The sequence below is a fragment of the Acanthochromis polyacanthus genome, chromosome 6, assembly GCF_021347895.1.
Source record: "Acanthochromis polyacanthus isolate Apoly-LR-REF ecotype Palm Island chromosome 6, KAUST_Apoly_ChrSc, whole genome shotgun sequence".
In the NCBI taxonomy this organism is placed as follows: domain Eukaryota; kingdom Metazoa; phylum Chordata; class Actinopteri; family Pomacentridae; genus Acanthochromis; species Acanthochromis polyacanthus.
The window spans coordinates 846,087-860,689 of NC_067118.1; the positions used below are offsets into that span (position 1 = coordinate 846,087).

Sequence of the window (14,603 nt, forward strand, 5' to 3'; positions counted from 1 at the left end):
ATCAGCATGTCTTCTCATTACGGTCCAGATCATGTGACTTTTCGACTCAGGTTTATTTTATTATCACACTAATAGATCACCGGGATGACACACATCACTTTTTATTTGAATTCACAATTTTTAAGACAGACAGACAGACAGACAGATAGATAAACAAGTTTTCAGCTTCTTATACTTCAAGTTATTTATTTAGTGTAAATATTAGCCGTACAATTCGATGGTTAGCAGTTAAGCTGAGTCAGTTACTTAAAACATCGCTGTATAATACATCTGCGAATGCAGCGCTTTATTTTTTAAACCGGAAATAGTTGCTGCGCGGTGGTGCATTTACCGTAAGCTGACGGTAAGAGCGCACTGAAAATGTAGGAGCGGCTGGCTTGACCGCAGTGGTCTGTTTCCATATGTAATTTCATACATGTGAGTGATGGAGAAATGAATTTTCGACATAGCTCCAGTATTTAGCCAGGCAGGCAGCTTAGCAGCTCAGCTAGCAGCTCGGCTAGCGAAAAGTATGGGGCAGCTGGCCCCCTCCCCGCGTCAAAGTCCGCCCTAACATGCTGCTCTGAGACCAGAAACATTCAGATTTATTCCTGAATCAGGCTCATCTGAACATCTATCAGTGTTATAAAAGGAATTTTGAAAGGAAACAAACAGATGAAGTTGAAATAAAGTGAACTTTGAGCAGCTCGTCATGATTCAATGATCTGTTATTGCTCACTAAAGAGAAGTAAACATTAAGCTGCTTCTAAACAGCTCTGCAGCTGCATGTTGACACTTTAAACTCTTTTCCTGCACAAATCTGGTGCTAAGCAGGTTAACAATGATTCTGTTCCCCACAGTAAACAGGTTTCAGTGCTGGTTAGAACAATTTTGATCTGGTTTCTTTCTGCTTCCAGAAGTTTTCCTGCAGCTACAACTCAACAAATCTCAATTCTCAGTGAGGTGGTGTCTTCAGATCAAGAAAAACTACAACTTTCAGCCTGACAAAATGATTTGGAGAAGAAAACTTTTGACGCCTGCAATGTTTTTGGTAAAACAAATTTGTATTTGACAATCAGTCATTTATTCATCAGGTTTCATCTCCTCTCCAATGTTTCTGTACTCTTGCTTCATTTTCTGACGTTGTTCTTTCTGATTTTCCACATACATGAATCAAATCAGAAACTGAAACTGCTGTTGTGTTCATCATGTGAGGTGGGAGGAGACAGTTTGGTGTAGGTGATGTTAGACTGAGGTCCAGAAATATCTCTGGCAGTGCAGTAAAGTAGGAGGACGTCTGACTTTAACCTGTTTGACCTTTGAGGTTCAGATGAGTTCAGTGTATTGTGAACTTTGGCATCACTCCACCCTAACAGAGCCACACTGACAACTGTCACACAAATGTGACCTCAGCAACACTTATATGACTGAGTGAATCAGACTGTGTTTGACTTGGTGCTGGTGTTTCTATAAGTGATCATTAAATGTGGTCTGAATGTGGTTTTGGTTCGTGCTATATACTTTAGAGTAAATTCCTATAAACATTCTAGAAATAGTTCATGAATCTCAACAGTATTATTGCAAACAAATGTACGTATTGATTTATACAGTTTCATTCTATAACTCCTCATATGAAGTATAACTTATGTGTGAGCAGTTGTTGCATGTTCAATACCTGCATAATTCAGCTGTAGTTAGAGTTCATCATCACACGTCTTTATGGGTTTAACAGGAAGACAGCAGTACAGATGTGTTGCAGAGACTCTATTTCTCCCTACAGATGCTTTTTCAACACTTCAGGCAGTTTATGTTTGTTCTATATTCTAGAGGGCTCAGTATCGTTGCAACACCTCAAAAACCACACTGGGGAAGTGAAGTGTCAGCTTGAACAAACTCTGCAATGTCCTATATATATATATATATATATATATATATATATATATATAAATAATCTTTCTTTTAGTACACATGAATTTATACCTTTTTAGACAAACATGTATCTATAGTCTGGTGGACTTGTTACACTGTGAATTTGCTGCTGGTTTATACACGACTATAATTACACCTTTGCTGAATAGCAGAGTAGAGCTGGTGTTAGACAGAGCAAATATTTAACTTAAAACTCGTAAAATGGAAAAGAAACATTTATTTATTTTCTGACTTTTGGGTTCATCCACTTGATTGAGTTGTTTTGTCTCTAATCGTGACAATAAACAGCAGTTTCTCAATAAAAAAAGCTCCAATGAGTGCTGCTAGAAGATCAATACTTGTTGTTTAATTAGCTCTATTAGTGGATTAATGATGATGTCAAGCTGTTGTGACTGAACCAAGGAGGAGTTTTCAGGGTCCAGACAGCTGAATCCACCAGACTGACTAAAGACAACATGTATTCTAAACATCATTTGATTTCCCCTCAGTAAATCCACTATGTTGGCCTCGCTGTGTGTCTGTGTTGACATAAAGGATAACACCAGTGTTTCCTAACTTGTCCTCTATTGGATCATGTTCTTGGGTGTAAATGGAGGTAGAAATAAATGAACAGATAAAAGCCAAACAGCTACAATCCAGTCTAGGACATTTTTTAATACTACTGGTTCACTGAGTGATTGTTTCTGCTGTTATCCTGTCATGCTTTCATGCTTTCATGTGCACTGATACCAGAACAACTTTCTGACATCATTACAGTCATTCTCTCTGCAAACATGACGGTCTCTGTATGGACAGAAGAGTTTTCATGTGTTTGTAGAACAACTAACCACAGTTTCAGTGTCCCACCCCGGAAGTAGTCTGTGAAAGCTTCACAAAGTCATTTTATTGCCCCAATTTTAAAAGAGGACAAACAATTAGTTGATATTTTTCATGTTTTAGGGGGTATCATGATGCACTTTCTGGACTCTGGATGAATCCAACTCTTCTTCTGTGACACATTAGACACACATTTGACTGTAAAGGAAACCAAATCTGTAATGTTCTTGTAATCACAATCTGAGCCTGCCGATGGCAAAAACAAGCGTTTCAACTTTGACTCAAACATAATACAAACATAATAACCCATGAGATTACATTGCAGCTGTTTGGCGGCTGTCGGAAAAAATGTTCTTTCTTAATACTTGACCAATCCCAAACATTTTTTCCTCTAATCATTTTACACTTGAGAAAGCAGAGAAATGATGCCAAAGTTAAAAAATACTAGATTTATCCTTTAAATGTCGTTTAAGTCAGGCGGATATGTTGATCTCGAGGTATTGTCGAGGGAAAATTTGGCCAAAATTAAAATTAATTCTCTCTCCTGCGTAAATCAGTTAAAGTGAAGAAAAATGGAAAAATATTGTAACAAGTTGGCATTTCTGTCTGATAACAGGTAACTTCCTGTACCATCATCACCTCACCTCAGGTCTTCTTCTCTGTCTCATTTTTAACTGAGGCTTCTCTGACATAGAAAAACCTTTTCTTATCTCCACAGATCATCGTGATGAAGGTCTTCACTGGTCACACTCTAATATGTCATCCAGCAGAATATCAGATAGGGAATGAATGCTGTCCAATGTGTCCTGCAGGTAAGATCCAACTGGATGTTTTGGTCATCACCTGTGACGTCCTGTCCTACAACATGCATCTGACAAATAAAAAATGATTAAATAAAAGTAAACTATTTTTTATTAATATTTATTTTGTGAACTTTGCATTGTAAAAAACACACATTAAAATAGTCAAATGACAGTTAACAAAACAGTAAAATATATTAATTTAAATTAAGTGTAAAACCAATACATTTGTAGACATTTTTATTATATATTTTGGAAAAAAAACACTATTACAGTATTTTCCTTCAAATATTACAATCAAACATTTTCAAGAAATGTAATTAAAATCTGCAGTCAAACTTTTAATTTGACAGTTTTGACTTAAATTATCATTAAACATCTTTAAATAAGTGTCAGAGGCTCAAAACTGTCTTATTTTGAAAGACACAGAAAGTAAGCTGTTGAATTAAAACACTTTATTTCAGTTTATTCAGATTGAATGTATAATATCAATAAATGTATTCAACATAATAAAAACAAACTTTGTTTATTTTGAAAGCAGAATAACAGAGTTTAAATATGAAAGTACAGAAAATTATAAAACGAATAAAATTTAGCTTAAAATGATGAGGAAAAGCTTTAAATTGATAGAATGAGCATTAACCTTTATAGCAAGAGCTGCATTTAAGTTAATTAGAGATTATTATTGTCATTTAATAGCTGTTCTAAGAGAGTTATTTTCTGTAAAATTAAGATTTTTTTACAGTGTGGCTTCATCTATTTGGGATAACAGTGTAACAGGCAACATGAACTGCATGAGAGTTTAGTTAAAAGGAAGCAGGACTGTGTTAAACTAACTTGTTCATTTTATTTTCACCAGGAAGTCGAGTTAAAACTGATTGTACAGAGTTCAGATCGACATCATGTCTGTCCTGCCTCGATGGAACATATGTGGATAAACCCACTGGGCGGAAAAATTGTTTCGACTGCACCAACTGTGATAAAGGTTAGTTGACATGTTAGAGATGTTCTGGTGGAAACTTGTCTGGTTACTGCTTGTTCCTCTGTTATTGCTCTATAATAACTGAGGCAGCTGCTGAATATTGATGTAACAGAGTCATCACAGAGACTCAGTTTGATGAGTTTATTACACATTATTGACCGAAATGACAGACTCTGTGCAGAAACAAAGTCATGAATCAGATTCAGTATTTCTATGAAACAATGATGAGATGCTGTGTTAGTTGCTGTAAGGACAGACCAAACTCCCAAAAATCAAATGTTCACATGTTTATATGTAAAGTCACTTTAAATCAAATCCAAATGATCTATTTTCTCAAGTTCTCTGTGCATCGTCAATCTTTCCTGACAGGTTTGGGTCTGAAGGTAAAGACATCATGTACAACAACATCAGATGCAGTTTGTGAACGACTGGAGGGATTCTACTGCACTGACCAAATAGGGAACAACTGTGTAGAAGCACAGAAACACAGAATCTGTCAGCCAGGACAATACATCAACCAAAAAGGTTGGTATTTTTGGTAAAGTTTTAAATGAGAACAACAAAAAATCAGGGAGTCTGACCTTATTATAGTTTCATTAAGTTGTGATTTGAGTAAAGAAGCACCAGAATTAGATAAAAGAAAGATAAAATAATGATCTGATCTGACCAACAGCTGGTAAAACTACATCGTCTACACACCTGATCTTTTCTTTCTCTTTTTGTCTTGAACCAGCCTCAACCATGTCTTCACATTAACCACAAAACACAGTTTTACCAAAGATTCTTTGTGGTTCTTGCAGCTAAAATTAGACTTTATTAATGAATGTTTGCTGATTTGTCCTTTAATATTTTTCTTCTGCTGATTCCAGTCTGATCTTCTCCTCAGCAGAATGATTAACTGATTAAATCTGTTGGATTGTTGTTCTGTCTGCTCATCATTCATCATGTAACACTTTGAGTCCTTCATAATGTGATTCTGAAGTGGTTTCTACAGATCTATGATTAATGTTTGTGCAGGAACAGCCTTCACAGACACTGTGTGCTCTGACTGCAGCGCTGGAACATTTTCAAATGGAACATTTACATCTTGTCAGTCACATACTCAGTAAGTGAAGCTTTAAATCACACATGGAGACTCCTGACTTCTAACAACAGCAGAGAATCTGTTGGATCTGAACATTTTCCTGTAAAAATGTCCTTCTGTCTTTACAGATGTGAATCAAACCTTGAACTGATAAAACCAGGAACTGCTTCTACTGATGCTGAATGCGGAGAAAAACGTTCAAATGTTGCAGTACCTGTCACCATCCCCTGTGTTTTACTTTTTTTATTAATATCTGCTGGATTAATTTATTGGTTTTACTTCAGAAAGAAGAAAATGTCTTTCAGAGAAGGTGAGGATGACAGAACAAAAAATGTTAACATGGTTTTGCTGGATGAGAATATTTCTGCGAAGTGAAGACTATTAAGATGTGTTTTGTTGTTTTGTTTCATAGCAGAAAAAAACACAAGTTCAGCCATTCTCTGTCAAGTAAGTTTATTTCTGTCTTGTGTGTTCACTGTTGACAGCACTTAGTTTGTCAGTGAAATTGAATCATGTCCTTAATTTTTTTCAGCCTTCATTAGAAAATGGATAAGAATCACCAGAGGCAGTTCCTATGAGAATATCAACAGGTAGGACAGCAGTTTGTTATTCACTGAAATGTTCATGAGGTCAATGAAGTTTCTGCTCTAAATGAAAGTTTTTCTGTCCTCAGACTAAAACCACCTGCAGGACAACAGGTAGGACTCAGTGTCCTGCAGAGTAAATGTGTTTCAGAGTCCAGTTTTAATCCATCTGGATGCTGACATCATCTTTGAAGTGGACTGAAGTAAAACAACAGTTTCCTGATTCCTGCTGGATCTTTGTCTGACTGTACAGAAAACAAAGTCACTCCGGAATACAACAGATGGAACATAAATTTAAAGACTCACTGACTCCATTGATCTTCTGCTAACAGTTGGAGCAACTTCAGACTGAAACTGGATTTTAAATGAGGACAAACTGCTGGAACAGAAGATTTCTAGATTTTCCAAAGCTCTGACCATTTTTTGTAATCATGTTTTATAAACTCGTTTCCATTTATTGGACATTTTTACATCTGAAAGGACATTGAACATGTAAAATATTTAGTAGTAACTGAGCTCAAATTGCTTGTCATTGACAGTAACAGTGGTCCTGAATTTAACATTTTTCTGTGGAAAATTAGTATGAAATGACAACTACTTTATTATGTTTCCAACTTTATTTGTCTGAGGCTGCTAACACAAGTGGAATAGTTTATTTTTTTAAGCACATTTTTATGTTTTCAGCCATGTAGTGATTTTATGTTGAGAGTCTTTAAACTGCTGCTCAGTGGCGTAGTAGTTAGCGCTTTCGCCTTGCAGCAAGAAGATCCCTGGTTTGAATCCCGGGGTGGGCCTGGGATCTTTCTGCATGGAGTTTGCATGTTCACCCTGAGCATGCGTGGGTTTTCTCCGGGTACTCCGGCTTCCTCCCACAGTCCAAAAATATGCTGAGGTTAACTGAGTACACTAAATTTCCTGTAGGTGTGATTGTTTGTCTGTATATGTAGCCCTGTGACAGACTGGCGACCTGTCCAGGGTGTCCCCTGCCTTCACCCGAGTCAGCTGGGATAGGCTCCAGCACCGCCCGCAACCCTAATGAGGATAAAGCGGTGTATAGAGAATGGATGGAGTCTTTAAACTATTTTAAACATAACTCACCAACTTTAGAGCAGCACAAGTTCAGGTTTAAAGAGTCGACTGTTTGGTGACGCTGCAGCAGAAATACAGCTCTGGATGGATGTTTGTAAAGAAGATCAGTATATTAATAATAATGTACTGAGGCTGAATATCAGTAGAAAACAGGTGGACGTGTTCAGACTGTTTGTGTCTCACCAGGAGAAACCAGTTTGTGGTCAACAGCACTGCAGTTCTAATCATTTGCTTTTTTTTATGTTCTTGTAGTTTCTGTACCTCGGTTTCACGCTGTAAGTGAAATTGTTTAACTTTCCAGTTGAGTGTGTATTCTGTTCGCTTTTTTCTCTAAAAAAAGATTTACATGAGCAAGTCTTTTATACGTCGACTTTAGTTTTTACAACTATTTAAGGCAGAAACATTTTGAGTCAGGGGCCACAGAGAGTCAGAGCAAATGATAAAGTTGAAATGTGTCTTAATATTTTCAGATTTGATGTTCACACTGTCCCTAAAGGATAATTCTAGTTTATTTCCACCAGTGGCGTATCCAGGACTTTTTTAACGGGGTGGCCTTGATGGGACACAAAGCTAGTGTGGGGTGGCTATGGCATAGCGGAGTTTAATGCCATGTACGCAGCCGACCACAGTTCAAATCCCAGTACTTTTCTCCCATGATTTCCTGTCTCATAAGTGTTGAATAAAGGTGTCTATTCTGGTTTATTTTTAAATTCCATTTCCCATTATTACAGTCCTTAATTATATCTGGTTATTTTAATTACTCTAAATCAGTAAAATATGTTCAGAATAGGGTACAAATTTTCTAAGAGCCATTTCCTTGGATTAAAGTCCTCATCTCTTCACAAATTAGATTAAATTAGCAAAATTCAACTGCTCTCAACTCATCCTGTAGAATAACATTATCAGTCATCAGCTCATCAACTGTTCACCTGTATTGTTGCTTGTACCAATTACTGCAGTAAGTTGCTAGGAACGCTAGATTCATAACATTGAATTTTAAACAAAAAATTGTCTCAGATTAGTTATTTCACCGGTAAGCAGCTGAGTAATACACAGGATGATGTAGAGAGCTGGTTAGATCTTGGGTAGAAGCCAGATACGGAGCTGAGGGGTTCTATCCGTCTTCTCGGCATTTATTTCACTCTAGCTATGACAACCTGCTAACAATATATTATTCCTTTCATACATCTTACATGTGAAAAGTAATCCCACGAGCTCTTGTTTCCTTACAGCGCTCATTGGAGCATCCAAAGGCTGAACAGAAGTCCGGCATCTAAGTGTTGAGTGGCAAAACCAGCATTGTTAAAAAAATATCCGAGCACCTTGCATAGTAGCTACACGTGACATTTCTATCATTGATTGACAGAATTTCTCTGTTTCTCGTGTTGACGAACTTGACCAACCATGGGCGTAACCACCATCTCAGAAGTGAGGGGGACAAATTTTTCAGAGCGATTTATCATTCTCTTACATTTAATTGCACCGTCCTTAGTGGCTAAAGAACCACATAATCCCTAACAGCCACAGTACAATACCAGGGGACCAACTAGGCTAGTTCTTTAAACTATAAAGTATAAAACTTTAAACTATAAAATCTAAAGTTTAGTGGCCAAACTCTAGTTGAGTTGACAACAATGTCCCTTGAACATCTACTGGACGAGTAGCCAAAGGTGCCAAACACTGAACATGAAATGATCAGTACTGCCTGGTTTCTCCCTGCAATAGATATCTTATTTTCAGGAAGTTATAATCTCTTCTTACCTGTAAAGACCCTACATCCTTGTCCCTGCTGCTGGCCTCTGATCCATCTCCTCCCTGACTCTGCTCTTTCTGTTATGGCAATAAACATAAAAAAATGTGGTCAGAAAAATTCTGAAATAGCATTAGGAAGAGTAAAACTTGCAGTAGAACTTTAACCTTAAAATCACTTTAACCCATAGATACATATTTTGTTCTCAGCCACTTATATATTTTTTTTTTCACCTCTGCAGACCCTGCATGGTCAACATTACTGCTGGCCGCCGCCTCTGGTCCATCTCCTGCCTGAACTCTGCTCTTTGTTATGGAAATAATCATTAAAAAATCTGAAAATCAAAATTCTGAGATAGAATTAGAAAGAGAAGGAGTAAAAAATAGTTGTAAATTTATACCATAGATAGCCTATTCTTTTTTCTCCTCCCTGACTCTCCTCTTTTGGGACCAAAAGACTTAAATACATGGAGAGCAATTGTGGGCACATCTTCTGCCCAGAAATGAAAGAGGACTGGGTTTATTCCAAGAATAAACTAATTAGCAATAATGTAACAGAGGCAACAACATTTAAATTATTGTTAACTAGCTTAACATATTGATATATTGCCACGTTTTACCTTGTCATCATTTAGCTAACAAGTCTAACATTGTTGCATCCAACAAGGTCACACAACTTACCACGGTTTGTTTGGAAAAACTGTGTAAAGTTTTTTGCTTCTTGCTAGCTCTGGCTGGTTTGCTAAACATTACTCCGACGCACGTTCAGCACTGCTCAGCACAGCAGCACGTCTCCTGTGGAACACCTGCGTTAGCATGCGCTCATGGTGCATTCAAAGACGGCTCGGAAAAACACGTTACTGGATGCTAATAACGGGTTAGCTGTTGTAACGGCTGAAAAAAAGTGCGGGGGACATGTCCCATGCGTACCCCGCGTCCGTTACGCCCATGTGACCAACTACCTATCAGATCTGGGGTGGCCAATGAGATTTCAGGTGGGGCCCCGGCCACCCCAGGCCACCCCCTAAAATCGCCATTGATTTCCACCTGTCATAATTCCTTTTAATGTTCCTATTGTGGCTCTATGAGTCATACTAACTCTGTTCTCTCCATCTCCAGTGTAGCAGGAAAATGAAGATTCACACAAAACCTAATCTTTATATGAATCATTTTATGTTTTATTTTATTTATTGTCTGATTGAAAGGAACATAAATTTGCTGCATGGAGCTAAATTTTTTCTCCAGTAAGAATCTCTGTCCTTGGATTCTTGCATTTTCATCCATGAATGTCAGTTTGTTACCTCCGCCAGGAGGGTTTATGTAATCACCGGAGTTTGTCTGTCTGTCTGTCCGTTTGTGTGTGTGTGTGTGTGTGTGTGTGTGTGTGTGTGTGTGTGTGTGTGTGTGTGTGTGTGTGTGTGTGTGTGTGTGTGTGTGTGTGTGTGTGTGTGTGTGTGTCTGTCTGTCTGTCTGTCTGTTAACAGCAGGGGCGATTCTAGGATCAGATGTCTAGGGGTGCTGAGCACCCACAGGTGCCTGGCCAGGCAAGATAAATTTCACTGTTTTGTACATTTTTAACACAATTTCATTCCCACATTTGTCAAAGAAAAGCAACACTTTATGAAAAAGTCTGTGACTAAACCATCCAATCTGAATAAAAGATATTTACATGTTGAATCACAGCAAAGAAGGAATGCTCTGGAATCTTAAAAGAAACCTATCACAACCCTAATTTCTTGGAAAAGTGACTAATTTAGATGCAGCAGCTCCTTAACATACACATAAACAGCATGTATGTTTCTGGAGTAAACCAGCACTCTATACTGAAGTACCAAAAACACCAAAAATGGACCTTGGACTTTATTTTTGACTTTTATTTGAAATGCAAGGCACAGCATTTCTGTCCCTGGTCTGCTCTCTCTCATCTTCCGAGTCTCTCCCTGTTCTTCTCCTCCTTGTATAGTGAAATTAAGTAAATATTAAAGCATATAGATAATTAGGAAAATGTAATGAATATATCCTGTTTAAATTGAAGTCCACTGATATCTGTTAAGTGTGCTTCTGGAAAGCATTTACTGTGGGGAGAACACATAACTTCCATGACATATATGTAAAATTATATGTGAATGGAATTTTTGTCTTTGTCATCTTAACAGTTGCTGTTTGTGTGCCACTATTCTCTGTTTGTTTTCTTACCTGGTTCTTCCTGACCTGGCACTCTCTCTTCTCCTCCCCCTTTTTCGTCTCTCCCTCTTTGGACTGACAATCATACACAAATAGATTGCATTCAACTAGATGAAAAATTACATAAATATGAAAAAATACCAATAAGAATACAAATAAATAATGTCCTCTCTCTCTCTCTTTGTGCTGTCAGCCTAAAGGCAAATAACCAAACAATGCATTAGATATAAACACTGATACATTGATCCAACTTACAACATTACTCATGATAGATAAACCATTTCATCTTACACTCTTACCTGATCCTGGCTCTTTTTTTTAAAAAAAAAGCAGTCTTATGTCCATGATGAGGCTGTCTGTCTTTCTGTCTTGTCTGTCTGTCCACACACACAATAGGAGTTATAATGTTAATGGGCATCTAGTCAGTAGCACCTTGACTTTAATATTAACACATGCACACACAACAGCGAGCTTCTCTCAGTCCAGTTTCAGACACTGACCACCCTGTAATGTCTGCTAGCTAGAAAAAACGTCAGCTAACTCCTACTTAACAACATAAACAATAACCTGTGGTAAATGCAGCAAGAACGAGGACTTGTAATGATAATAATGTGTTGGTATTGAGTGGTAGAAGTTAAGAATTGTGCCACGTATCTGATTTAAACCAGGTATTTCCACTGTTCAGAACATGTCCTTCTGTGGGAGGCAGTGCTTAGCTCTGCAGGTAAAGCCTAAAGGCTGGGATGGGATCAAACCATTTTTTGAGGCAAGATAGGGGGAGAGGAGTGCTGTATTTTTGTTGTTAAAACATTACGTATCAACCAAGTGCCTGTATGATTTTTTACACTTTTCTGGTTTGTTAAAAATAAGAAGGACATGCAAATACAAAAAAAAATCGCTCAAACTTTTAGGGATGCCTGGGATTCAATTTTAGGAGGTGCCTTGAGCACCCCCAAAAATGGGCTAAGAAACGCCTATGGTTAACAGCTATACTCAAAAAGTCATGACGGGATTTTCACGCAAATTTTAGCAGGATCCTCCAAAATCTAATCGATTGTTACCTCTGCTCTTCCCGGACATCCTGTAAATAATTTTGGTGAAATCCGTCCATGACTTTTTTGGAAGTTATGCTGTTAACAGATAAACAGACACACACACACACACACACACACACAGACGGACAGACAGACAAACAAACAGACACACGGCATGGCGGAGGTATGCGCTCTCCGAGTGCTTTTCTAGTTTACGTATGCGAGGCTGATTTTCTGGAAGCTCTGCAGCTAAATGCAGTGATGGATCAACTGTGGACCATTATGAGGTCAGTCATGGATCATTTTAGTTTTTTGCAAGAGGAGTTCACAAATGGGGGTGCACAGTGACGTAGTGGTTAGCACTTTCGCCTTGCAGCAAGAAGATCCCGGTTCACGTTCCTGGCTTTTCTGGGATCTTTCTGCATGGAGTTTGCATGTTCTCCCTGTGCATGCGTGGTTTTCTCTGGCTGCTCTGGCTTCCTCCCACAGTCCAAAAATATGCTGAGGTTAATTGATTACTCTAAATGCTGTAGGTGTGAATGTGAGTGTGATTGTCTGTCTGTATATGTAGCCCTGCGACAGACTGGCGACCTGTCCAGGGTGTCCCCTGCCTTCGCCCGAGTCAGCTGGGATAGCTCCAGCACCCCCGTGACCCTAGTGAGGATAAAGCGGTGTGTAGAGAATGGATGGAAGGAGTTCACAAATAAGAGACTAAAGCAAAATTGAAGACACCACTTGGAGGATGGAGGCAGAAATATGTCAGGAAACTGGTGTTGTGCTGCATTTACTGCTCTGCTTCCAACTAAGGAGGAAACCTGCTGATGCCAGATTTTGAAAATCTCCATTTATCCATAGAGAAGAGCAGTTTCTGCTGTGAAGCTACAGCTGATAATGAGTGGTTCTGGTAAAAATCCTGGAGACGATGTTTCACTTCCCAAAAATCAACTGAAAGGAAAGATCAAGACCAGCCTGACTGGAGTGGTTTTGGTGTGAAAAACTTCCTTCAGTCTCATCCTGTTCAAAACGATTCCAGTAAGAGGAAGCACCAAAGCTTCTCCTTTATGAAAAACACACAAAAAAGGTTTAAGAAGCATCTGGATTTTTCAGCACCAACATTGATGTATGAACATCACAGAAAATAAAATTTACAGTTTGTGTATCTTTGGCTGTTGGTGGTGAACACAGACCTCCCAAGATCAAACAACTGTCTGGATGTTTTAATTTACTGTTAGAAAAAGGTCTAATCTGTATACTGAAGATGTAAATATATTTTAGTGCTATTTTTGTATAACTGCAGTTAAACATCCATGGATTTTTACATTGAGTGTATGTAGAATGTGACGTCTTTTATCATTAAATCATCTACGAAGATATGGCAGCTGGTAGCCTAGTATTAGTTAATAACCTTTTATCTAATCATCCAGATAGTCACCAGTTTTCAGTGCAATATTCAGAGTTTGCTGGTTCATGCTCACATTCCTTTTACTTTATCTGTAGTAAAACTAGAAAACTACTAATTAGAGAGTGGATCTTCAACCTGTGTGTGTCCTTCAGTTGAGTGTCTTATCTATCATTCCACATCTGTGAAAGTGAAAGCAGCCTGTACAGGATCTTTATTTTTAGCTTTAATATACTTTTGCATTTCTTGCCTCATTTGTTTCCAGCTGCTCTAATATGTAAATATCTCCTGTAATATCTGACGTTCACAGTGAACTTCACAGCTCAGATGCAGCTTCAAATAAAAGTAGAAACATGAGAGAGACGCTTTAGTTTGGAGCCTCTGCAGTCAGTGTAGCTTTAACAGTATTCAGCCCGCATTCAGACAGACCGTGGAGGTTTACATTCCTGTGATTCTCAGTTCTGCTGCAGTGAACTTTGTGGTTTCGTTTTTACTCTCTGGTATGCTTGTTGTTTTTTCTGCTGTTGTTGCTTTCGTGTCACAGGCTGCTGAAGGCCTAAGATGGAACTTGAACCTTGTGAGTCACACCTATGGTAACTAGACCAGAGGAAACCAACAGTGATGAGGGCTCCTCCCTAACATGCTCTAATGTTTGGATCACATTGCAGGCGGTGATTATTTTTACTAAAACTGGAACATCCAGTTCTACTCACTGCACAAACAACTAGAATAAGATGGAAAGCAACCTAAAGCTTCAGCGGCATCGTTGTCATGGTTACAGCCAGTCAGAGTTTTAATTTCATTTCTTGCTTTGCTGCTCTGGTTTAGCTGCTTCATTTGTTTTTGTAACTGTTTTACTAACTTTGCCTTTTATAATGTTATTGTTGTCCAAGTTTTGTATTTGTTTGCCTACTTCTTTAATTTCATTGCTGTGGTACACTTTAAAAAAAAAAAAAGGCCTAATAAAGATTTTA

General features: G+C 38.1%; 1 protein-coding gene across 4 annotated transcripts in view; it reads left to right on the forward strand.

Annotated features, from left to right (window-relative positions):
• The window catches only part of LOC127534433 (tumor necrosis factor receptor superfamily member 14-like), a 219,590-nt gene that overhangs the window by 143,205 nt on the left and 61,782 nt on the right, over positions 1-14,603 (forward strand). The window contains exons 2-10 of one of the 4 annotated variants that reach the window (XM_051949634.1): positions 897-1,030; positions 3,443-3,536; positions 4,384-4,509; positions 4,876-5,031; positions 5,524-5,611; positions 5,719-5,900; positions 6,006-6,037; positions 6,123-6,180; positions 6,264-7,965. The exons of 1 other annotated variant lie outside the window; for it this stretch is intronic. In XM_051949634.1, coding sequence (XP_051805594.1) covers positions 989-1,030; positions 3,443-3,536; positions 4,384-4,509; positions 4,876-5,031; positions 5,524-5,611; positions 5,719-5,900; positions 6,006-6,037; positions 6,123-6,143 — 741 coding nt within the window. In that variant the 5' untranslated portion in view covers positions 897-988 and the 3' untranslated portion in view covers positions 6,144-6,180; positions 6,264-7,965. Of the gene's footprint in view, positions 1-896; positions 1,031-3,442; positions 3,537-4,383; positions 4,510-4,875; positions 5,032-5,523; positions 5,612-5,718; positions 5,901-6,002; positions 6,038-6,122; positions 6,181-6,263; positions 7,966-14,603 lie in introns of those variants that run through there. 2 more of the 4 variants (XM_051949633.1, XM_051949631.1) reach the window with 2 other exon arrangements.